Source organism: Cydia splendana, chromosome 7 (assembly GCF_910591565.1).
Source record: "Cydia splendana chromosome 7, ilCydSple1.2, whole genome shotgun sequence".
Taxonomy (NCBI): Eukaryota; Metazoa; Arthropoda; class Insecta; order Lepidoptera; family Tortricidae; genus Cydia; species Cydia splendana.
In genome coordinates this window covers 1,718,006-1,743,765 of record NC_085966.1, presented here as the reverse complement: position 1 = coordinate 1,743,765, position 25,760 = coordinate 1,718,006, and the positions used below count along the sequence as shown (strand labels likewise).

Here is a 25,760-nt window from a genome sequence, read left to right as displayed (position 1 = left end):
AACAAGTTTGGGCCCATTCAATTTGGGTATTACTGTATCTATACCTATAGATTCCTCGTAATGATCGGTCGGATCGGAGCCGATCATAAGTTGTGTCGCTTAACTTCAAACTCGGGTAAATCCATTCGACCCTCTCAGCAAATATCTACCCTATTGCCTTTTCTTAATACCAAAATCGCATAATCTGACAGATGGATTTACCCGAATTTGAAGTTAAGCGACTCAGTTGTGTTTTATATGCCAGATAAAATGACTTAGCAGATGCCGATGCCGCTCAGCCACTTCTGCTGACTGTATATAGGTTTTATATATTAATTTGTACTGTTACTTGTATTAATATTTAGGAGTATGTGGCAGATGTGACTTGTGCTGTTGCAAAGTATACAAAATGTTTATACAAATGTAACAAATATGTATTATGAAATTTGCTTTGAAAATGAATATCTACATAAAAAAAAATACGTGCAAAGAACAGGCGCGTGCCTGGCGGCTATATGAACATTATAAACACGTTGGCTACTTGATACGAAGATTTGAGATGACTAATTTATTTATTTCCTTTCCCTTTCTCCACCAACACTTTGCACATGTGGCTAATTATTGGTACTATAGATTTTTCATTTATTTACTTTGGTATTCAACTAGGTCGGGTAGTTAAATCTAGTCAAATTTGTTTTTTTCTATATAATGTTTTTATGTACATGTATGTAATATAACGTGAATTGGGTATTTATCCAGCTAAATATTACTCTTTGTTGATAAATACTTATTAAGAGCCCATCAACGTGCACACTAGCGCCACTGCTAAATAATCTTGATTATTTAAATTTAACGACAGCTATTTAAAAAAGGGGGCCGCTACGGACTGTATTGTGTATTTAAATACCTTTTGAATACATCAAACTAGTTTATATGTGGCTGGATTCGTCGATCTATGAACTCGAAACAAAAACGGCCGGTTTAACTTTGGACGCATAGTGTGCACGTTGCGTTGATGGGCTCTTAAAGTGTTTCGTTGCTTTCAATGGAATCAGAATCACTACTATATTAACATAAGTGTAGGTATATGGTATTAAGGTATATAAGTCTCACTTAATGAAATTAAGTGCATATGTGATAATGCTAAGAAATAAAACACACCATTTACTTAATCGTTTTATTGGAAAAAAATTCACAGTAGTTGAAAGGCAACATGGTATTGTATAATTTTAGAAAATAATGACAAGATATAAATAGTTTAGCGTAACCGTGCCGCCAGTCGCAGCGACAATCGCAGCGATCTGACAGCGTTTAGACTCGGAACATGCAACGGATGGCACTTCAAACAGAACACAGAACGCTCGCTAATATAATTTCGAAACAACTCACGCCAACCGTATTGTAACTTATGGAATGCCTTTTATACACTTAACAATTAAATATACGCTCCCTAAAAGCATACTAAACTGAAGCTTTTCGAATTTTGTTCAAGAGATCGCGAGGCGATCGGACAGAAAGAATAGATACGATAATTACACTTGAACCGATATCTCCTACGGCTAATTATAAATGATTATAAAAATAAATAAGATGCGCCCCGCGGCCCGCTCCAACGCTTGAGCATCCTTCTCTAATGTATCGCCGTCTCTCTCCCCGGAGCAAGGCCGCTGCCGAACCGGCTACCCACGCCTCGGTCGAGCTCGCTCACTCACCTGGTGAGAGAACAGGACAAAGCGACCGAGGCATCGGAGGGAAGTTCGGCCGCTGGCCTCTACCTACGCTATCCCTACAGTAGTCAACAGGCAACTATAACATACCTAATACAAATAAACATTACTGAATAACTCGACGCACAGTTTCATGACTCACATTCCCAACATACATCTATCAGTTAGAAATAAAATCCGAATTATTTAAAAAATAATTATTAATAATAAAACAAGCCGGTGTGCCGTCGTGGTTGTTTGTAAATGTTTTTAAAATATGGTTAAAACATGATTCCTCTTGTATACATATTCGGTTATAGCACATTATGGTCTAAAATAAAATTACTATTAAGTAATAATCAATATTTACATATAGTCCCGACTGACGTCGCGAGTTCGTGCTGAAAAGTGCACAGAATTCTCATCTTTCTTGCGATTTAATTAAGGTTTAAGTTCGAAACTCCAAGGGCCATTCGGACGGTTGCAACCTTACCACTTTAAGCGACGGTCTAACAGCACTTTTTCAAAATTATATTGGATTTTGATCCAAAATATGTACTTGGAAACTCAGTTTTCCGAATCGACCGCGCCCTCTTATACAAAATATGACCTTTACCATACAATAGACTATTATTGCGTACAATTATAAGTCGAGAATAAAATTCTCTAAAAATACATTCGACGGACCATACATACAAATACATAGTTCTATACAATAGTATCTGCAAAAATTATAGACAGTTGTTATTGTAAATACATTTATTTGATGAATAAATTGAGATAGATTGCAAATAAAATGGAAAATACAATGATTTAATAATTATAGTCTAGTCTGAAATACTTTGTCTATACTTTTGGCAGATTATTGTCTGACATTTTTTAATAATTTGTGTATATTTTACTCAAAAGTGACAGCATTAGGAGAGCGAATTGTCGCTGCTTTACCGACTCCCTTAGGCCGTCCTTAACTAGGATATGTTTAAAACGCTTAAAAAACTTGGTCCAAACCGTAGACTGATGGGCTTTTTAATATTTAACCGTTAAACTCGGATATAAGTACTAAATTAGAGCTTTAGTAGCACAAATTGTATATTTATTTTAGATGTCTTTATATAAATTGACCGCAATAAGTTATAGTGCAGTCTAGTTTAATTTCTTAGTAAGTGATGACATTACTGACAATGTTAAATGTTGTTTCTTCAAAACTTGATGTATTTATGCCTAATAAGTCGGTTACAATACTGATAAATAGTTCTCACAGATCACGACCACACGTACAAAAATTAGTCTTTTAGATAAGGCAGTTCTTAGTCGCAATATACAAGAACTATTTCACATATAAGGTCTTATTCCAACATTCAATGTTTTAATTGTTGTAAATATGGACATGGCAAAATATTGACATTTGAACATTCAATGTTTTAAGTGTCGTAAATGTGGACACGGCCAAATATTCTAACATTTCATTTGACACAGGAAATTTCAATGTTCTAAGTCTGGGGTCGGCAAACTTTTGGGGAGAAGACCCATATAGTGAATAAGCTGTTTTAGGAGTCTCAAAGAGCAAATGGTGTTTTCAATAGTCTAAGACCACAAAGTGTAAAGTTTTGGTTGACCCGAAGAGCCGCACGCGGCTCGCGAGTTTTCCGACCTCTGTTCTAAGTGTTGCAAATATGGACACGGTGAAATATAACCCCCAGTCATCGCATTGAGCCGGTCTAGTTTCCATGTACTGCGGTTACATGTTCTCGAACTGATCGACGCGACGCTTGGTGTTGCCCTTGCGGATCTCGCGCAGCGTCTTGTACTTGTCGCGGCCCTGGCGCACGTTCTCGCGGTGGATCTTGTCCATGGCGGTCTCCTTCGTTTCGTCGCGGGACTGGGCGAGGTCTTGCTTCAGGGCCTGAATGGGGTAAACTGGGATTAGTTTTTACTGTGAAAGTGGATCAGGTTTAATAGTTATAAGGGGGCAAAGTTGTCGTTTAAGTCCTCGTGCTAATATTACCCGAGCGAGCGAGAAGCCAGCTAGATATTATAAACTTAAAACTCTGAAACATTAAAATCGAATCCAAATGAATTATATTTTAAATAAAGAAAAATACGAGCCGTTGTAGTGAAAAAAAATGTAAGTATCTAACAGTTTTATTTTTTTAATTAAGAAGGTACTTTTAGAACAATTCTGTCGCATTCATCTATGATACCTCGTAATTAGATCTTATCGGGAAGCAAATAAAACCGCGAATGTTACCTTGAGCTGGCTGTGCAGGCGCTCGTTCCGCTCGGCGAGCGTGCGGCGGTCCTCGACGGGGTCCACCAGGTCATCAGGAGCGCCGGCCAGCTCGCCGCCGCCCGCGTCCGAGCCGCCGTCCGAGCCCGCGTCGTCCTTGCCGCCCGCCTCCGCCACGTGGTGGTGCGAGGGCGTCACCGCCGCCGCCAGCAGCGCCGCCGCCTCGTCCTATACAAAACGTACATGCTTATTTTATTAACCCTTGCAAGGATTAAATAGAATCCTAGCATCCTTTTTAATACGAATAAACGTTTTATATTAGATATTTCACAATACATATATTACTTTTAAAACTGTATGTTCCCCGTAGCTTTGAAATTTGTTCCGAGACCTACATTTTTGACACATTTTGTATCATAAATGTCACTTTCTGACAAGAACTGAAAAGTGACGAAAATGTCAGAGATTCTGAATCTATATTAGGAAAATACAATATCGGTCGATTGACTAGTAGTCTGTTCGAGGTACGGAAAACGGTGAAAAATATAGATAATACTCCTAAAAATACGTGTGATACCTCATTAGATTCGTAATGATGTCTAGAAAAATGTATTCCAAGCGTGTATTAGCACTAGGGCTCGCGGTCGAGTCCGTGTTTCGTTTACACGTTTCGAATACCCGTTTCCGAATAACACGTACACGGTTTTCTGGCCCGTTCCGCACGTGTAATTAAGATCCGTCTCCACGGATAAACGGGTATTCGAAGAAACGGATCTTATTTACCCGTGGCTCCGGACTAGGGCTCCCGGTATCCGTGTTACACGCCGAAACGAATACCCGTGTTCTTAAGACCGGCGGTGCTAAGAACACGGTTTACACGGAACCGCCGGGATCCGGATACGTATCCAAGAACCGTTCCCAAGAAACGTTTCTCAGGTACGTATCTCCGTTTACACGGGTACTTAAGACCGGCCCGAACGGATCCGAAACAGTTTGAGCCAATCAATGCTCTAGCTCTGGGTATGCAAGGTCTAGTATTGAATGTTGACTTCAGATGAACTCGTTTAGCGTACGAATTTTTTTTTTAAATTATTTATAACAGTTTTAACACATGTGTTAATATAACATATTTAACCAACTATACAATACAGGGTCATTTTTGGACCGTTAGCCATATTGTGCGAGGTGATTAGGTAGGCCATACTGAACAACTTTTTGTATGGGACCAACTCCGAAATCACAAAAATTTTTTTGGCCGTTTCATACATTTTGGTTGAGTGGATGTCGATGTCGACGTTTTCCATGGGAAGGCCAAATTTTTTTTGGGATTTCGAGGTTGGTCCCATAGAAAAAGTTGTTCAGTATGACCTACCTAATCACCTCGCACAATATGGCTAACGGTCCAAAAATGACTATGTATATGAATGGAAGTAGGTGTCCCTATTCTATATAGTCTACTATTTTTAATTTTGAACTAACTCGTCCCTAGTTTAGAACCTTAATTAGGGTTCCGTACCCGAAGGGTAAAACGGGACCCTATTACTAAGACTCCGCTGTCCGTCCGTCCGTCCGTCCGTCCGTCTGTCACCAGGCTGTATCTCGTGATCTGTGATAGCTAGACAGCTGAAATTTTCACAGATGATGTATTTCCGTTGCCGCTATAACAATAAATACTAAAAACAGAATAAAATAAAGACTTAAGTGAGGTTCCCATACAACAAACGTGATTTTTGACCGAAGTTAAGCAACGTCGGGGTCGTCGGGCGGGGTCAGTACTTGGATGGGTGACCGTTTTTATAGATAATGGTACAGAACCCTTCGTGTGCGAGTCCGACTCGCATGTTAGAATATTGTTATTCTATGTACAAATTGTATTACCTATGAAACTGACCTGTTACTCTTTGATGTCCAATGTTGATAATATATTACACTATTTAAACACTTAACACAACATCACGTGAATTTTACTGAAATTGTTATTTATGTGGGTACGATACGAAATCACGGTTGACAAGAGAAACAGTACGTTAACCTACTACTAAGATTTGTAAACTACTTTGAAGTAATTATATTTCGTATTAATATTACTGATTAATAATTATGTATAACGGAGTTTATTAAAAAGATGTTCTAATAGTTTTATTCTGCATAATTCGATAATTGGACGAGGTACATGAGAAACTACTTCTGTGACGTCACTTATCGAATGACAGGTGGCATGATCAACCAGTTGCCAGGTAGAAATGGGTATAAAAGAGAGCGGCCGATCCATTATTGATCATTCATCATTCTGCATTCTGCTTTGAGCATTCTGCATTCTGCTTTGCCCTGCAGCACTGAGTTAATCATCGCCAAAGGAATATTGAAAGTTAAGTAAATACTATGTTGGTAATTATTGTAATAATTATGTACTTACTTGATTAATTAGATGGATTAATTAATTAATAATTAATTAAATCATCTTTTACTGAATTATAAACTAATAGTGATTGTGTTTATAAGTTGTTGATGATAATGTTAATAAATTGGAATATTTACTTGAATAAAACAGTTTTATTTTCAATTACATCAGTTTATTATTTTATTTATCTTGCTTAAAACTTAAATAGTATCAAGTTATTGATTTTGCAGTTTTACATAATTATAAATCATGATTAATAGATAACTTCCTGACAAGTTTTGCCTTGAAAGTAATTATTGATTATTAATTTTGAGTTTTTAATATATTTAATATTTAAAAAAAATATTCATTTATCTAACACGCACTTAGCCAATTTTTTTTACTATTATTGCTTTTAAGTTAATTTCATTACATATTACATTTCAATCAAAGAAACACATTTTATATATAATGGTGTAAGTTATATAGTTTCGCGAAGAATAGGTATGCAGACAAATACTACCTACTACTACTTTGTGGTTATTTGTTATTTTTATCAATTACCTAACTGTTAGATTAGTTACTAATCTACCAACGAAGCAAAAAAAGTACAGCGGCATTTGAAACGCAGGATTTCACGCGAGAACCATAAAAACCCATGCTACCTTGGTTACCTTGCAATTATATTGCTAAATACATTAAGATAGATCTCAAAATTGGTAATCATTCATGTTGACTGGAGTCACTTTCACACTAGTGCTCAGGTAATAAATGCCGGCCGGTGGCGTTCCATTCATTAGAACGTGTTGTTTTCCAATACCCTTTTGTCTGATATCGCCGAAAACAAGTAGTCCCAAACCATTATCAGAACTGCCATAGCTAATTATAAGCTTTATGTCGGTGTAATAAGGAGAACCTGTCTACACATATATGAAATTGTAACAAATGCAGCGGCTAAAATTAAAGAAGCAAATGTATCTAAGCAAATGAACACGAAATAAATATGACTTTTAAGATATTGTGTTTAGGTAAGTAGGTATGACTCCAGTTCGCCACTTAGTCGGCCAATTCGTAAAATACAGTCTTTCCAAGTTACTTTAATTTAAAATCGTTTTGTTGTTTTGTTGCTAAAATTGTAAATAATATTTATTAGTACAGTCTTAAAGTTCATTTTATATGATAATAAGATAATGAATTTAAGAAAAGTCTTACTTTTCATAAATTCATACTAAATTATATTAAAAGTTGTAAATATATTACTTATTGGCAGATACACATGATTACAGTGTAAACTCTTTATAACGTCACTCGTTTTAACGACAAACTCCTTAAAATGTCGAAATTGCTTGACTTTGGTTGGTTTACCTTGTTTTCTATACAGTAATACACTCTATATAGCGTCACGCTCACTCTATTTAACGACAACTATACGGCATAATACATCATTAAGAAATACTTTCTAAGTTGCCGAAATTGATAAAAACTGCAGCTGTGTACGTTTTTTTGTTTGCTGTTTTGTTGTTTTATTATCTAGCACGTGTTTACTTCGACTGACGTACCGGAGATTCTAAGAAAATTTGTCTTTTGTTTTTGTATGATCAACTTGCACATGTTTACCTCGGGCACTAGACTTTTGACAAGATGTTACACGTTATAAATTAATAGGCGTTGTTATTTGTATGAAATGAATGTTCTTCTTGTGCAAAATGTGTCCTAAGTATATTATAAACAGATACATTAGAATATTTAGAATAGTAAGATGACCTTTTTATTTCACTCCATTTAACAACCGCTCTCTATACTTAACGTCGAAAAATCCGCAGTCCCTTCAGTGTCCTTAATGTCGTTATATAGAGTTACACTGTATTTATTAATTTTTACATGGTTTACTATAATAATACTAAGATGTCTAGCTTACGTAACTTAAAAAATAATTAGATTAAAAAATATACATTTCTTATTGACAGAATATATTCGTAAAAACTCACCCATACAATATACAGAATACAAATTATTAAAAATATAAGAACTGTTTAAAAATATGCAATTGGTAAGAATATTGTATACTTACCTACCACCACCTACCAGATCATGCATGGCCAGATTTTAACGTAAAGTCTTTATACTCTTTATTGCTTTTAATTTTTTTTAAGCACTTTAATTTTATTGCTATCAAGTTATATTAATAAACCATAAAGTATTAGTATTTGAAGTCTTATATAAAATACTATTTTGATAAGTAGCATAGGTATACTGTATTTCTAATTTTCTACTCGTATTGCAACATTGCAAGCAAAAACTACCTGCTCAGAAACCGTTTATTGAATTTCGACTCTATGAACCACGGAATAAGGTTAAATATGACGGAAACTCGTCATGAATCTTGCGTCTACTTGTTTCTAACTCTTGAGTACGCCGCGCCGGTTCGTTCCTTCGCTACTCGTCAAGGACGTGTCCGGAGCCACGGGTAAATAAGATCCGTTTCTCCGAATACCCGTTTATCCGTGGAGACGGATCTTAATTACACGTTTCTTAATTACACGTGCGGAACGGGCCAGAAAACCGTGTACGTGTTATTCGGAAACGGGTATTCGAAACGTGTAAACGAAACACGGACTCGACCGCGAGCCCTACTCCGGACACGTCCTTGACGAGTAGCGAAGGAACGAACCGGCGCGGCGTACTTAAGAGTCAGATTAGTAGACAAAAGATTCATGACGAGTTTCCGTCATATTTAACCTTATTCCGTGGTTCATAGAGTCGAAATTCAATAAACGGTTTACAGAGCCCTTTTTGACCAGGTAGTTTTTGCTTGCAATGTTGCAAATACGAGTAGAAAATTAGAAATACAATAGGTATACCTATGCTAGTTATCAAAATAGTATTTTATATAAGACTTCAAATACTAATACTTTATGGTTTATTAATATAACTTGATAGCAATAAATTTAAAGTGCTTAAAGAAAATAAAAGCAATAAAGAGTATAAAGACTTTACGTTAAAATCTGGCCATGCATGATCTGGTAGGTGGTGGTAGGTAAGTATACAATATTCTTACCAATTGCATATTTTTAAACAGTTCTTATATTTTTAATAATTTGTATTCTGTATATTGTATGTGTGAGTTTTTACGAATACAGAATATGACAGAATTATTGACAGAATATGTCAATAAGAAATGTATATTTTTAATATAATTATTTTTTAAGTTACGTAAGCCAGACATCTTAGTATCATTATAGTAAACCACGTAAAAATTAATAAATACAGTGTAAACTCTATATAACGACACTGAAGGGACTGCGGATTTTTCGACGTTAAGTATAGAGAGTGGTTGTTAAATGGAGTGAAATAAAACGGTCATCTTACTATTCTAAATATTCTAATGTATCTGTTTATAATATATTTAGGACATATTTTGCACAAGAAGAACATTCATTTCATACAAATAACAACGCCTATAAATTTATAACGTGTAACATCTTGTCAAAAGTCTAGTGCCCGAGGTAAACATGTGCAAGTTGATCATACAAAAACAAAAGACAAATTTTCTTAGAATCTCCGGTACGTCAGTCGAAGTAAACACGTGCTAGATAATAAAACAACAAAACAGCAAACAAAAAAACGTACACAGCTGCAGTTTATATCAATTTCGGCAACTTAGAAAGTATTTCTTAATGATGTATTATGCCGTATTGTTGTCGTTAAATGGAGTGAGCGTGACGCTATATAGAGTGTATTACTGTATAGAAAACAAGGTAAACCAACCAAAGTCAAGCAATTTCGACATTTTAAGGAGTTTGTCGTTAAATCGAGTGACGTTATAAAGAGTTTACACTGTAATCATGTGTATCTGCCAATAAGTAATGTATTTACAACTTTTAATATAATTTAGTATGAATTTATAAAAAGTAAGACTTTTCTTAATTCATTATCTTATTATCATATAAAATGAACTTTAAGACTGTACTAATAAATATTATTTACAATTTTAGCAACAAAACAACAAAACGATTTTAAATTAAAGTAACTTGGAAAGACTGTATTTTAAGAATTGGCCGACTAAGTGGCGAACTGGAGTCATACCTACTTACCTAAACACAATATCGTTCGAATCCAAGTCAGTCATATTTCGTGTTCATTTGCTTCTTTAATTTTAGCCGCTGCTTTTGTTACAATTTCATATATGTGTAGACAGGTTCTCCTTATTACACCGACATAAAGCTTATAATTAGCTATGGCAGTTCTGATAATGGTTTGGGACCCTACTTGTTTTCGGCGATATCAGACAAAAGGGTATTGGAAAACAACACGTTCTAAAGTTCTAATGAATGGAACACCACCGGCCGGCATTTATTACCTGAGCACTAGTGTGAAAGTGACCCCAGTCAACATGAATGATTACCAATTTTGAGATCTATCTTAATGTATTTAGCAATATAATTGCAAGGTAACCAAGGTAGCATAGGTTTTTAAGGTTCTCGCGTGAAATCCTGCGTTTCAAATGCCGCTGTACTTTTTTTTCTTCGTTGGTAGATTAGTTAACAGTTAGGTAATTGATAAAAATAACAAATAACCACAAAGTAGTAGTAGGTAGTATTTGTCTGCATACCTATTCTTCGCGAAACTATATAACTTACACCATTATATATAAAATGTGTTTCTTTGATTGAAATGTAATATGTAATAAAATTAACTTAAAAGCAATAATAGTAAAAAAAAATTGGCCAAGTGCGAGTCCGACTCGCACACGAAGGGTACCGTACCATTCTCTATAAAAACGGTCACCCATCCAAGTACTTAAGTCCCAGAGCCCCACTTAATTCTTTATTTTATTCTGTTTTTAGTATTTGTTGTTATAGCGGCAACGGAAATACATCATCTGTGAAAATTTCAGCTGTCTAGCTATCACAGATTACGAGATACAGCCTGGTGACAGACGGACGGACGGACAGCGGAGTCTTAGTAATAGGGTCCCGTTTTACCCTTTGGGTACGGAACCCTAATTAAGGTTCTAAACTAGGGACGAGTAAGTTCAAAATTAAAAATAGTAGACTATATAGAATAGGGACACCTACTTCCATTCATATACAGAGTCATTTTTGGACCTTTAGCCATATTGTGCGAGGTGATTAGGTAGGTCATACTGAACAACTTTTTCTATGGGACCAACCTCGAAATCCCAAAAAAAATTTGGCCTTCCCATAGAAAACGTCGACATCCACTCGACCAAAATGTATGAAACGGCCAAAAAAAATTTGTGATTTCGGAGTTGGTCCCATACAAAAAGTTGTTCAGTATGGCCTACCTAATCACCTCGCACAATATGGCATACGGTCCAAAAATGACCCTGTATTGTATAGTTGGTTAAATATGATATATTAACACATGTGTTAAAACTGTTATAAATAATTAAAAAAAAAATTCGTACGCTAAACGAGTTCATCTGAAGTCAACATTCAATACTAGACCTTGCATACCCAGAGCTAGAGCATTGATTAGCTCAAACTGTTTCGGATCCGTTCGGGCCGGTCTTAAGTACCCGTGTAAACGGAGATACGTATCTGAGAAACGTTTCTTGGGAACGGTTCTTGGATACGTATCCGGATCTCGGCGGTTCCGTGTAAACCGTGTTCTTAGCACCGCCGGTCTTAAGAACACGGGTATTCGTTTCGGCGTGTAACACGGATACCGGGAGCCCTAATTAGCACACAAAAAATTACAAAAGTTATTAACAAAAAAAGGGAGAAAAAAGTAGATATGTCTTATTTCCCAAATATCTCAAAAAGTATTAATATTTAAGAAACCAAAATTAATATTATAAAAGAGGAGGATATTTTCAATCAAACATTCCATACTTGCAGAACTGTATTTCCACTATTTGTACTTCTTTTTCAACGCTGAACACAGCCCTCCGCGCCCCATATTCGGGAAACGCGCGCGGCGTGAAAAAGCGATTACGTAACATTAATAGTAGATTGTACAACAAGGGCATAAAGTGACCCATTTTTACCCGAGGCAATTTTTTGGTCTGAGCGAAGCGAAGACCAAAATAGTAGACGAGGGTAAAAATGGACATTTATGCCCTTGTTGTACACTCTGCTTTTCACTTCGATTGCGAGGAAAATATACAAAAAATCAAATATTTTAGGTTATTTTAACGTATTTATTCAAGACTAAAGAAAATTGTTCTTGGGCCGGTCGGAGGCGCGGGGCACGCCGATCGGGAGAGCGCCGGTCGGGGGCGCGCCGGCAGGGCTGGCAGTTTGTATGGCAGAATTTGGACTTTATTGCTAAGTCAATATGGGTCGTAATAGATGATTTTACTTTATGCTCTAGAGCATAAAATGCGATTTTATGTCGTCTACGCACGACATAAAGGTGCACTTTTTGAGCATGAGAAGTGAAAATATAATTTTAAAGGTATTAAATGTTCAATGAAAAATTAAAAAAAATATGCTGTATTTAAAATATGTCAACAAATGTAATACTTGTATAAATTTATCTTAAAGTTATTTTTTCAAAAAATTTCTCGAAATTCCTTCTTCATTGAAAACGAATAAAAAATGTATTAATAACTATTGTAAAATGTTGTCGCTTTCTAGAGCCCTTCTCATATACATGCTTAATAAGATCACGCTATAAAAGTTCTGAAAAAATTAATAGTTTGGTTATAATATTGTTTTATATTTTACAATTTTACCTTGATTTTTCGTTCTACGTCAATTTTCTATGTTATTCTAAAACTTATTTTAAGCAAACTTTTAACTTTATTAAAAATTTTATAATGTGATCTTATTAAGCATGTATATGAGAAGGGCTCTAGAAAGCGACAAAATTTTACAATAGTTATTTATACATTTTATTTTCGTTTTCAATAAAGAAGGAATTTCGAGAAAATTTTGTTTATTAACAATTGCATAACTCATTGAAAAAATAACTTTAAGATAAATTTATACAAGTAGTACATTTGTTAACATGTTTTAAATACACCATATTTAAAAAAAAAATTTCAATCAATATTTAATGTCTTTAAAATCATATTTAATGTTACGTAAGGGCTTTTTCACGCCGCGCGCGTTTCTCGAAAATGAGGCGCGGAGGGCTGTGTTCAGCGTTGAAAAAGAAGTACAGTGAAACCTGGTTAAGTGGGACCTGGATAAGTAAGAAACTTCTATAGCTGGGACTCATGGTGCGGTCCCGACACTTTAGCACTGAATTACCTCTGTTAGTGAGATAAAACGAACCTCTGTAACTGGGATTCGTTTTTGTGATTTTATAGTCACATTTACCTCTATAATTGAGACAGACAGTGTATTTTACCTCTTTTACTGAGACTATATTATTTATAAGATTACATTAGGGGTTGTGCACAAATCACGCGAGGTGTTTTCGGCTACTTTTTGACCCCCCCCCCCCCCCCCGGTGATATTTGGTAAGGTTTTTGGCTACCCCCCTCCCCCCACACAACCTCACGTGTATTTTTTAGATTTTTTTTCATTCGTCTATTTGTAAGATAAATAGTATTGTATATAGAAAATCTTGTTTATTTTTCTATTTTCGTTAAATATACTCGCTATTTTGAAGTGCAGAATGTAGATATATGTTTAACGAAACCGAGAACAACTATCTACTCATGTGGTAGGTTTTTTGTTTCCTTATACCCCCCTCCCCCAACGTGAACTATCGTGATTTTTTCGTGACCCCCCTCCCCCTATCGAACCTCGCGTGATTTGTGCACAAGCCCTTATCCTAATTGTTTTTTTTTTATTTTATAGGAATTGACCTCTGTATCTGAGATAACGTCAATCTATGACCTCTCTAACTTGGACTTTATTTTAGTCTACCCGCTAATTCCGCATTTGCTTAGTTGTGTCTAAACGACTTTAAGTTTCATTTAGTTACTAGCTGAAATCTTGATAAGTAACACGAATAAACACATTTTCATTTAATAGATTTCTCAGACGCAATGAAGTCCGTATCAAATTTAATTGAAAAAAATCTATCCTTTGGAGAATCATTCAAAATAAATTCAAAGAAATATCAACACAAAAATATCAATGTGGTATATACAGACTTCAAAAATATTTAGGGATAAGGATTATTTTACCTTATTTATTTTTAAAGATAATTACAAAATTCTTTATTAACCACCTCCATAACTGAAATATATCCTCTATTCTCACCTCTATTAATGGGACCCTCTGTAAATGAGACAGAAATGTATTTGTACCTGGCTAACTGAGAGCCTGGGTAAGTGGAATACCTCTTTAAGTGAGACAAATCTGCTCGTCCCTTGAAGTCTCACTTATCCAGGTTTCATTGTATAAATAATGGAAATACAGTTCTGCAAGTATGGAATGTTTGATTGGAAATATCCTCCTCTTTTATAATATTAATTTTGGTTTCTTAAATATTAATACTTTTTGAGATATTTTAAGACAAATCTACTTTTTTCTCCCTTTTTTTGTTAATAACTTTTGTATTTTTTTGTGTGCTAATACACGCTTCGAATACATTTTTCTAGACATCATTACGAATCTAATGAGGTATCACACGTATTTTTAGGAGTATTATCTATATTTTTCACCGTTTTCCGTACCTCGAACAGACTATAGTAAATCATTACAATTTGTTCCTTCTAGTGTCCGACCGAAACATGTTTTTTTGCCGAAACCGAAACCGAATGTTCGGCTTTGGCTCTAGTTTCGGCCGAAACCGAAACCGAAACCGAACCTTTTGTAGACTTGTTAAAATCGTTGAAAAATGTTATAAAACCGCTTTTACACACATATTATGGGGCTGTCAATACCCAATGTCCTTGAAATTGATGTTACTTAAGCAGTTTTTTAAGAAAGTTACTAGAGTTAGACCAAGATAATTCTGCAACGATTTGATAACACACGCAGTGCATGTGTTATTTTAAAAGTCAAAACTTCTATGAAATTATGACGTATAAATAACATTTGCACTAGTTGCACTGCGTATGCTATCAAAATAATAGCAGTAATTTCTTGGTCTAACTCTATTCATTCACTAGTCAAGCCAACACGTAGATACAGGGTCAACCAAAAACGCGAGCGCAGCGAGCGCGAATTTTTTGTTGACAATATCGCAAGGCCGGGTACCGATCTTCACGTGGGCCTAAACGTCCGAAGTGTCCCAGTGAGGCGAACTTTCATGCGAAGTCAAAGCCGTGCTTCAGGCTTCAGGATAAGTAGTTGAGCACAGAGACTCCAACCAATGTCCATACAATTAGACAGTGTGCGCGTTATAGGTATTAACAGCCTCTTAAGACTGCGTCGACCTTCTAGTAGCGCCCTCATTAGTGGAATTGTGTTTTATAATAAACCAATTAATTTCTGTAGGTACCTATACATTAATCAGTATAATTATGTAGGTACATATTAATATTGTTGTCCTACTTATTCCCCAACTTTTGGTCTTTGTCTCATAGTTTAGTTTCATAGTACGAAGTACCATTTCGTAAGTTTCGGCCCGGCCGAAAGGTTCGGCCGTTTTTTGGCCGAAACCGAAACTACAGCCGAAACATGATTTTTGGCCGAAACTGGCCGAAACCGAAACCGAACCTTCGGTCGGACACTAGTTCCTTCGTACCTGAATCCTATATAAACACCCTAATTTTATAAAATATGGCAACCGATTACATACTCGCCTCCTCGAATCTCAAAATCCTTCCTTGTTATCTAAATGCAAAACACTTCTTGCTTTTCTTTTGTACTTTTCTTTTTTGCATCAATGCCATGTATGTTGTAGATATAAATAAAGAAGTTATCTACCAATGTTCCTCCTTTTTTCTTCTTCCAGCTTAAAAGTGGGTTGCAACAATTTGGTGACCGTGACCAGGATAATAATAATGGTTCTATAATAAATTTAACGGCCTCGTAGCCTAGTCGATAGTGACCCTGCCTACGAAGCAGGAGGTCCCGGGTTCGAATCCTGGTAAGGGCATTTATTTGTGTGTTCATCACAAGTATTTGTTCCTGAATTATCACAAGCCTTATTGAGCTTACTGTGGGACTAGGTCGATCTGTGTAAAATTGTCCTATAAAAAAAATGTACCTGTTGTCTGCGCGCCTCCTCAACCTCCTCCTGCAGCCGACGAGTTTCAGTGTCTTTCTCCTCGACCTCCTGCTGGATACGGGAAACCTCTTCTTGTTTAGTGCGGATCTCCTCTTCGAGCTTAGCGCGCTCCGCGGCTTCCATGTTCTGAAATCATCATTAAATAATTTAGTAAATAATCTACATAAGGTTTTGAGAGATTTTTTATATTCAATATTATTCTCTTCAACATTTAATTTAGAGGCACGTCGGTCATACATATATTATTACTCCTTTTTCTGAGGTGGATGTGTTCATAGTCGCCGTTATTCTTACTTAGACTTTTAACAGACTTGTGTTCAAATATTTTTTAGCACTTTTTGCGTTCATATCTGATGGCAAATGCATATCATATCATAACCTTAAAGACACCTCAAACAATTGTGGTTCAGATATTATACCTTGGTCTCCTCGAGGCGGGTCATCATGGCCTGCAGCTCATTCTGCCGCTGCTCTAGCTCCTCCTTGGCAGCTTGCAGTTGACGGAGCTGTTCCTCTAGCCGTCTGATCATGTCCTGAGCTTCGATCAGGTTTGCCTGTAAGAATACAAATAAGTTTCTGTCAAAAATTATTATTATGATATTTTTGCCGACTATAAGCGTACGCGTCTGAAATCGACAAAATTAATCATATGAGTCCACAGTCGAGGGGTTTAAAGAAATAAAAATCAATAACTACCCAGTCTTAACTTCATCATGAGCTTGATGGTACCAATCTATTGTATCTGGATTACTTATACGTGTTTTTATAGTTTCCTATTGATATGATTATAATAAATTATAAGTACTTAGGTTAAATCGACTTTGAAATTAAAAATGGCTGTGACATACGCAACCCTTATAGGGTGCCAGTTTCATTTTGGATACGGATGGTATGTGATAGAGTGTTAAAAAAGTACCTACTGACTCTATAATATCGCACATTTCGCTGATTGCTAGAAAATCTCTATTTTCCATCAAAAGTGGTTCAAGAAATAAGATTAATATTGGAATATACCTGTGAGCGTTCCATCTCCTCCTGCATGTGTTTGAGACGGTCCTCATATTCCTGTTGTTTCTTTTCCGCGCGTTCGCGAGCTGCGATCTCCAGTTGGAGTTTCTCTCTGAAAACAAAATATACCGTTTATATACAACGGAACAAGGACGGAAATATCTACCCTTTCTTTATATCGTATGAAATACCACTGTTATCTTTCCCCCAAACTACAAGTACGGATGTTTTAAGATTTTTTTTCGGACAATGCAAAAGCTTTTGACACCATCTTTACCCTTTTCCTTATTATTTAATCATAATATTTCAGTGTACCTATTAAGTCTAGTTTGTCAGCTGAACTCTTAAATATTTTATAAACCAATAACAATGTAAATTTATTCGATCCCACCCTCCAGTCTTCTCTAATAAAATTTGGTGTCCCACAAGGTAACATCATAGGGCCAACACTATTGCATTACAAAAGTAACTAACCTCTGTGCCTGTTTGGCGAGCTTCTCCTCTCTAGCCTGGGCCTTCATCTGCTGCACGTCAATAGTGTCGGGCTTGCGTCTACGCATGTACAACTCGTGGTTGCCCATACACAGCGCGAGGATGCGCTTGTTGACGCGCACGCGCGGCGCGAAGAACACGAAGTCGGGCGCCTTCTTGTCGATGGGCTTGATGATGAACTTGCGGTCGTTGAACGAGATGTTGCGGATTTCGGACCAGGGGAAACCGATCTTTGGGGTCAGTCTGGAAGTAACGGATTTTGTGATGAGTGATATGTTATATGTATATTTGAAATATTAATACCAACAAGGTAAACTAGTTTTTTAATCAAGATCCATATGCCAATGTCAATGGAAAGAAGAAGGATGCTGAAGTCATTGACCTATTCAAGGCCAGTTGCAGTTGACCGACTGATCAACGTCACTCAGCAGAGAAGTATTAATCTTCCCATACAATAAAGTTTAGCGAACGTTTTAACAATGATATACGGTTTTGTGCAACCGACCCTAAAATTGTTAAATGTTAAACGGCACTTTGTACTTCTGTTCATTAAATTATCTTTCTTCTCATTCGCGTGAGCTACTTACTTGTCGTCCTTCTCGTAGATATTAAGCCCGAGAGCGTCCACACCAAGCCACAGCTCCGTGGTCTTCTTGTTCCTGATCTCGAAGTAGTTGACTCCGTACATCTCGAGGTCCTGTGCGATCTTCAGGTATTCCATCATGGCGTCTTCGCGGAGCATGCCACGGTGCTCTTGCCACCAGTTGGTTATGCTTTGTTCCCATTCGTCGCGGGACATCTGGTGAAGAAAAAGTACACTTAGGTTACAGTAGAAATGGCAGGAAAGAGTATAACGAAAGAGAGTCCGTCGTCTAAGCTAACTTGGCACCGATTTGAATAAAAGAAAGTGAGTTATTGTCATTATTAACGTCATATTTTGATAGAAATTTGAATGAATGATGAAATTCCCTCGTTTTTATTGCAAATACCATGCAGAGTTAACTTGGTCCGACTTTACTAGCAGATAAAATTCGCAATATTTTCTTTACTTTTGAAGACAATTATACACTTCGGCTAACTTTATTATCTAAAACCATAGTCATGAAGATGACTCATAAGGCGACAGGCGGTTTATCAAGGCTGGTTGGTATAGACACACAGATAAAGCACTGAGACGGCGCGAATTAAGTATGCAAGAGAAATGTCAACAGTTCTTCGTGTCTATGACTCGGTACCAAAAATGTTTTTACTCTTTACATTCGGGTTAGTAGCATGGGGTCTAAAACGCAACTCGCCTAAGGAGCAGCTCGTCTAAGTCGCAGAAGGTCTACTTCGCATCTCGTCTAAATAGCAGTTTGTCTAAAACGCAACTCGTCTAAAGAGCTGATCGTCTAAGTCGCAGGTGGTCTGAATCGCATTTCGTCTAAATAGCGGTTTGTCTAAAACGCAACTGGTCTACAATTTATCTAGAGTCGCAACTCGTCTATATACTCGTAGCAAGTGGTCTAATTCGCAACTAGCCAAAATAGGAACTCGACTTAGTAACATTTTACCCATTTGGTCATCTGAGTAATGTTAAAAAAAAGTAATATAATATTTTGTACAATTTTCAAAAATGTGGCATTTTCTTATAATCTTCAGATGTTTATTGCAGGGTTCAGAACAATTTAGATAGAGGGTCTTCGATAGAGAACTTCATCTGTCATTCAGTCGTTTTAGTTTCATTTGAGACCTCCTCATCTACTACTTATAACTTTTGCATATAACTGCCTCAAATAATTGTTCGTAGATATAAATAAGATTGTTTTGAATAAAGCCTTTGTTCTAGTATATTGATTAATGTTCAACTGGCCCCTTTATAATAAAAAATAGGTAGCTGACAGTAGAGACAGCAGACAGCTATCTTTTCTGTCTGCGATAAATAAATTATAATTTCTATAATAATTATTTGAAATGGATAACGGTGAAACTTCGCAGGATGGATTGAGACACCGGCATTCTGAAATAGTTTTTATCGAAGGCCAAAGGCAGCGCCCCTGTCTTCTATATAAAGGTTTTAGATATAACCTAAACAAAACAAACAAAACAGATGCTTCGTCTATATGGCGTTGTGCGAACAGGGGAGAATGCAGTGCGTCATTAAAATTAAACCCAGAAAAAACCGCAGTTCTGAAAACGTCTACCCATGCGTGCCGACAAAATTTTGTAAAAAACGAAGTTGCATTTATGGTGGAAAAGTGCAAGAAGGATGTTTGTCAGAATTTTGCCCCGGTAAAAGAAATTTACGAACAAAATGCAATCGCTTTTCACGGTCGTTCTGAACGAACGATCCGTCAGATACCGGCATATTCCTCTAAAAAAGATACTTTGTACAGACGACGGAGAGCGCGTTTAAATGTTTTGAGCACAGAAACCAAGGACTTGAACAAAATTAAAGTTCCAGATATTCTGGGTCATCATTTTTTGGTGTGTGATGAGGGAGTAAATGACGACAAAATTTTGGTGTTTTCTTCTCCGGCGAGTATAAAAATTATGAACAAAAAAAGAGGGCAGCAATTTTTCGGTGACGGCACCTTTAAAAGGGTACCAAAACCTTTCAAGCAGCTATTTTCTCTGCACATGGATGTTGGAAGCAATGATGAGACAACAAATATTGTGCCGGTTGTGTATGCTCTCCTTCCAAATAAAACGAAAAAAACGTATAAGAGGCTATTCAATATCATAAAATCGCAGCTGCTTATTGATATTAAATTTTATAAAAGCGACTACGAAGTTGCGCAGTACACAGCCTTTAAAAGTGTGTATCCGGAAGCAGATATAACAGGGTGTTATTTTCACTTTTCGAAAGCAATCTGGACCAAGGCCGAAGATATGAAATTTACATCTACGGCTGAACAACGCAAAGTCGTCCGGCTTACAGCCAACCTGCCTTTACTGCCTACACCTTACCTTGGCGATGCGTGGATAAATATTTTACAGACATTTACAGATTCAACTCAGATGAGGGAATTCCATAAATATGTCCATCAGCAATGGATGAATCTACCAATGGTAAGTTGTGCGGAAGAAACCCACCGTACTACAAACAGTACGGAAGCGTGGCACCGTCGATTAAACACTCGCGTGCCACCAAGGCCTACCTTTATTTTGTTTCTGGAGAAATTAAGGCTGGAATCAAAGGTGCAAGACATTAAAATTACAAACAATTTCTTAAATACAAAAAACAGAAAAAAGAAAGACATTGCATTCAGCAAAGATTATCAAAACGAACTTAATAAACTTCAAGAAGGAAGAATAAATTCTTTTGAATGTTTGGAAAACCTCACAGAAATTAAAAGAAACTTAAAATACGCATAAATTTAAAGTGTGAAGGCAAAATAAAAGCAAGTATAATTATTTTTCCCTACATTTACTATGGAGGATTTCATATTTAGTCTATGGCAAACAGTGCCTATAGCTTAAGTAAAATTACTAAAAATAAGATTTTTATGTTAGAGTCAAGAGTTTTATGTTTGTTTGTGTTTTTTAAGGAATTTCTTGTGTTTAATAAATATTTACTTTCATATTCATATTCATATTCATTTAATCCATTGTTCTCATGCTCATCAGTACAATAGGTCTTACATTTTAGTCTTCGTAGGTGCATGACACCCTGCTAGGGTATACAATACAGGACATGTTACTTAATAACTAAACTTAATAACTAAATAAAATTTACAATTACAGTAATTATAATAGCAAAGTAAATGATTTAAACTTATAATTTTACGAATGTGATTTTAATTGGACACATGAAGCATGAGACTCATGAGAGTGATCATAATGAGGGACATCTAGCGACGTAGAAAGATACTAACAGACATAGCTGGGCACTGTTAATCAAATGATTAACTTATAACGTTAATCCGTTACTTAAAATCTTAACTTCGTTAAACGTTAAAGGGTGAATCTCAATTTTCGATAGAAATTTACTAATTTCTGTGGACCTATCTTACATAGTATACTAGAGTGAAATGAAAGGGACACTAATAGCGAAAAGCCGATTTTCGATTATTGTGGCAGTCAAGTGATAGACCCCTAGTTAGCTGTCATATCAATTCAAATGTCAAGGTCATAATATTTTTTAATAACGCCATTATTCGCGATAGGCAAAGGCCATCATACGATACACCGGGTTAGTAGCATGGGGTCTAAAACGCAACTCGCCTAAGGAGCAGCTCGTCTAAGTCGCAGAAGGTCTACTTCGCATCTCGTCTAAATAGCAGTTTGTCTAAAACGCAACTCGTCTAAAGAGCTGATCGTCTAAGTCGCAGGTGGTCTGAATCGCATTTCGTCTAAATAGCGGTTTGTCTAAAACGCAACTGGTCTACAATTTATCTAGAGTCGCAACTCGTCTATATACTCGTAGCAAGTGGTCTAATTCGCAACTAGCCAAAATAGGAACTCGACTTAGTAACATTTTACCCATTTGGTCATCTGAGTAATGTTAAAAAAAAGTAATATAATATTTTGTACAATTTTCAAAAATGTGGCATTTTCTTATAATCTTCAGATGTTTATTACACGCCGCCGCCAAAATGGTTTCCCCTTGTAAATGAACGAACCTTGTGCTGGTCGGTGACTCGCTGCGGCAACAGGCGGTCGTTGGCGAGGAACCCGGGCCCGTGCAGGCCGGGGTTGTGGTCGCCGTGTCTCGCTTGCACAGCGTATGATGCGAGCAGGACGGAAGTTTCGGGCGGGCAGTAGATCTCGTCTGACAGGATGGCGTTCTTCACCTGGAAAATATAAGATAGAAGCATAAAGTACGAGTTTTGATTACCAAGAGAGAAAATATGTGTGACATATAAGGCCTCTGATAACAGTATAAAAAGGAAGGAATAAAAGGTCTTCTTCATATTGACCTTATGTTATTAAACGTGGTACCCTAAGCAACTGATTACTTTGCTTTTGCGGTAAATAATGTTATTTCTAAAAAGGATGCAATTAAACCAGTGTTTATCCTAACCCTATACATATAGGGCACAATAAGATTGATCACCATGTAACATCATCTTTTTGTATTTTTCTCTTAGCAGAATTTTTAGGGCTACAAGATGGGTCCGGGCACATCCCTACAAATAAGTTTCAGTGTATGATGGGTGTTAAACCGTCACCTCTGTGCCTAGACTGCCAGAAGACTGATGACTTGTCTCACGTGTTGTTGGACTGCGCCCGGAATTCGGATTTGAGAAAAATAATTTTTGGTAGTTTGGGCTCCATGCACAATGGACAGATCAATTGTTGGTTGGCAGAGCCTTTATCTGACAAAGCAATCAGTGTATACACTTTATTGATCTCTCCCTTGAGTAGGGAACTTTGAAAGCACCCATGAAGCTGACATGTTCACTTAGCTAGAGTGTCCAAAGCCTCAATAAAAATGAGATAAAAAAAAAGATGGGTATGAAGCTCGAATTGAGGATTTCTTATAATCGGGACTGTTAAAGCGTTAAACAAGCGTAGGTAGTTCGTACCTGTAGGTAGAAGAGCTTGAGCGTGATCTCCTGGATGAGCTCGTCGGCCACATCCTCGGGGTAGAATTTGGCTCGGAACTTGAACTGCAGCGGGTTCTCCTTCTTCACGTCTTGTTGCATCACCTGAAACAAACACATGCTGTGATTAGACAACATATTCATAGGTTTTTTAGACAGACTTTAAAATCACCCACACTAATGGAGCAACCACACCGCAGTTAACTTTAACACTGTGCAACATGGTAACAGTGTTGCTCCATAAGTTAACTGCGGTATGGATGCACCTTAAGATTCTTATTTTTACTAGCTTATCAACATTTGACTAAGTACACCGATCTGGACCGATTTTATAAAGATACAATTTAGCTAAAACGGTGATCAGCAATTGGATTGTATGTGAAATTGCAATTGGATTTTAAAATGGTACCCTTCACCCTCTTCAGTCCAATTCGTTTGATATTAAATAGATTTATTCAAACGCCATCGAAAGGGGCCCAAAGAGACTAAGGAAAAGACAAATTTATAAAACAGCTGGACCAATACTACACTTTACCGATAAAGTATCAGTAGGTATTATTCGGAGAAAAGGACAAAATATTGTTCTGTATATAGAGACTGTACAGAAACTGTGGACTGCGTACAGAAATAAAAAGATTGAAAATAAGGAAACCAAAAGTATGACGTAATTAGCGAAAAACCTTGATGTCAGATTTGATGTGCGCGCAAGGTCGATTGATGATAACGCTCTAACGTTTCCAATAATTAGCGGTATAATCAAAACGTCCAAACGTGTTATAATAATCAATTAATTACAGCTCCCATTATCGAGTACCGTTCGGTTTAATCGAAATAAATGACTAATTATATAAAATAACTAGAAATCATAATACAAATGCAATTTATTCTATGCAAAGAGAGTATAATCTATTTACTTCTAACTACTTAATAATAAAAAAACAAACACTCTACTAAAAGAATAATGGTCTCAACAACTCACTACAATTTTACAATCCAAATAATTGTTGGATTGCACTTGCAAATGCAGTTTAGAACTACGAAAACAAAATAAAGGTGGATAATATTGTATCCTAGTACAATTAACTACTAATCGCTTAAACAGCAGGGTCGATCAACTACATATTTCTTTTTTTTCTCTTGATCCACCCAGCAACCAAATACAAAAGTGCATATAAACAAAAACAATTTCATTGTCAACACGAAGCGGCATACTTCCTTACCCATCTGGAGAACGGGAGCGACCCTGACTTCGCGTCGTGCCGGGGTCCATCGAAAGCGTTAAAAAGGCAACAGTTAATTACTATTCAGAACCAGTCGCAACACATACAGCCCTAAATACAAATATATATTGGATAAATCTATCTTAAATCCCACAAAACTGCGTTCAGATCTGTTAAATGCGCAGTAATTTCGCAGACGAGCTTTTGCATGAGTTATGCTAGTTGAGCGCAATTTGATGCAAACACGCATTCGTTAGTTTTGGACGCATCTTAACCACATATCTAGCAGTCTGCGCACGAGCTCCGAAGAGTTTTAGGGGAGCTATGCTTGCCCCCACGCCTCGCTTGGCATGGATTTTTCATAGAAATAATTGTGGAGTTCGAGTGTAGACTGTACAAAATTTAGTCATTTTTCATGGATTTGCTTAAAATATACAATATCGTAACATAATTATAATTATACTTAGCTTAGGTACTTGCTTATTCCTACAAAATATATCAGCTAGCATACTATAGCTTTCTACAATACAAGGCTACATAGATATGAAAATATATTTTTACACAATTATATTATTTACATTTCTTAGATGATATGACATGAATCATGATACAAATAAAGTAGCTAAGCGGCTGAGGTGTTCAAAATGGTCTGTAAGAACTCTTATTAGAGAATACAAGGGTAACATAAAGTTTTGATCAGACCAGATTTCAGATCATTTTGAACATCTTGCCCGCTTACCCACTTCTGCTTCAGACAGTAGGTACCATATAAAAACTAGCCAAATACTTAAAAGTATGTAACAATAAATAGAAATGATGAGAACAACTACTACTAAGTAACCGTCCACTTTAACTGACAATTCATAAATCTTATTAACAAAGATACAAGATCATTTAAGAGAGTAGCTGTTACTACATCATCATCTTCCTCGCGTTGTCCCGGCATTGTGCCACGGCTCATGGGACCCTGGGGTCCGCTTGGAAACTGTTACTACATGAGTAAGAAAACGTTAAGTACGCTTACGTGATGTTATAGCACAACTATTAGGCCCGTGGGCCTCACGATAGTCTTGCTAAGGTGTTCGTTTTCTACGACAGGGCAATCATCAGTCACGC

The 25,760-nt window shown here is 36.6% G+C and overlaps 1 protein-coding gene and 1 long non-coding RNA gene across 3 annotated transcripts in view; one reads left to right on the top strand and one right to left on the bottom strand.

Annotated features, from left to right (window-relative positions):
* Positions 1 to 1,142: 1,142 nt before the first annotated feature.
* Positions 1,143 to 25,760, bottom strand: part of LOC134791997 (moesin/ezrin/radixin homolog 1) — a 91,109-nt gene continuing 66,491 nt past the window's right edge. For both annotated transcript variants that reach the window (XM_063763110.1, XM_063763109.1), the window contains 9 exons: positions 23,407 to 23,529; positions 22,501 to 22,671; positions 18,484 to 18,695; positions 17,879 to 18,139; positions 17,411 to 17,516; positions 16,816 to 16,950; positions 16,376 to 16,522; positions 3,934 to 4,140; positions 1,143 to 3,588 (listed from right to left, as the gene is read on the bottom strand). In XM_063763110.1, the coding sequence (XP_063619180.1) occupies positions 3,424 to 3,588; positions 3,934 to 4,140; positions 16,376 to 16,522; positions 16,816 to 16,950; positions 17,411 to 17,516; positions 17,879 to 18,139; positions 18,484 to 18,695; positions 22,501 to 22,671; positions 23,407 to 23,529 (1,527 nt within the window). In that variant the 3' untranslated portion in view covers positions 1,143 to 3,423. The remainder of the gene's footprint in view (positions 3,589 to 3,933; positions 4,141 to 16,375; positions 16,523 to 16,815; positions 16,951 to 17,410; positions 17,517 to 17,878; positions 18,140 to 18,483; positions 18,696 to 22,500; positions 22,672 to 23,406; positions 23,530 to 25,760) is intronic.
* LOC134792043 (uncharacterized) overlaps positions 16,201 to 25,760 on the top strand; it is a 314,893-nt gene continuing 305,333 nt past the window's right edge. The window contains exon 1 of the long non-coding RNA XR_010144377.1: positions 16,201 to 16,286. This is a non-coding gene — a long non-coding RNA (uncharacterized LOC134792043). The remainder of the gene's footprint in view (positions 16,287 to 25,760) is intronic.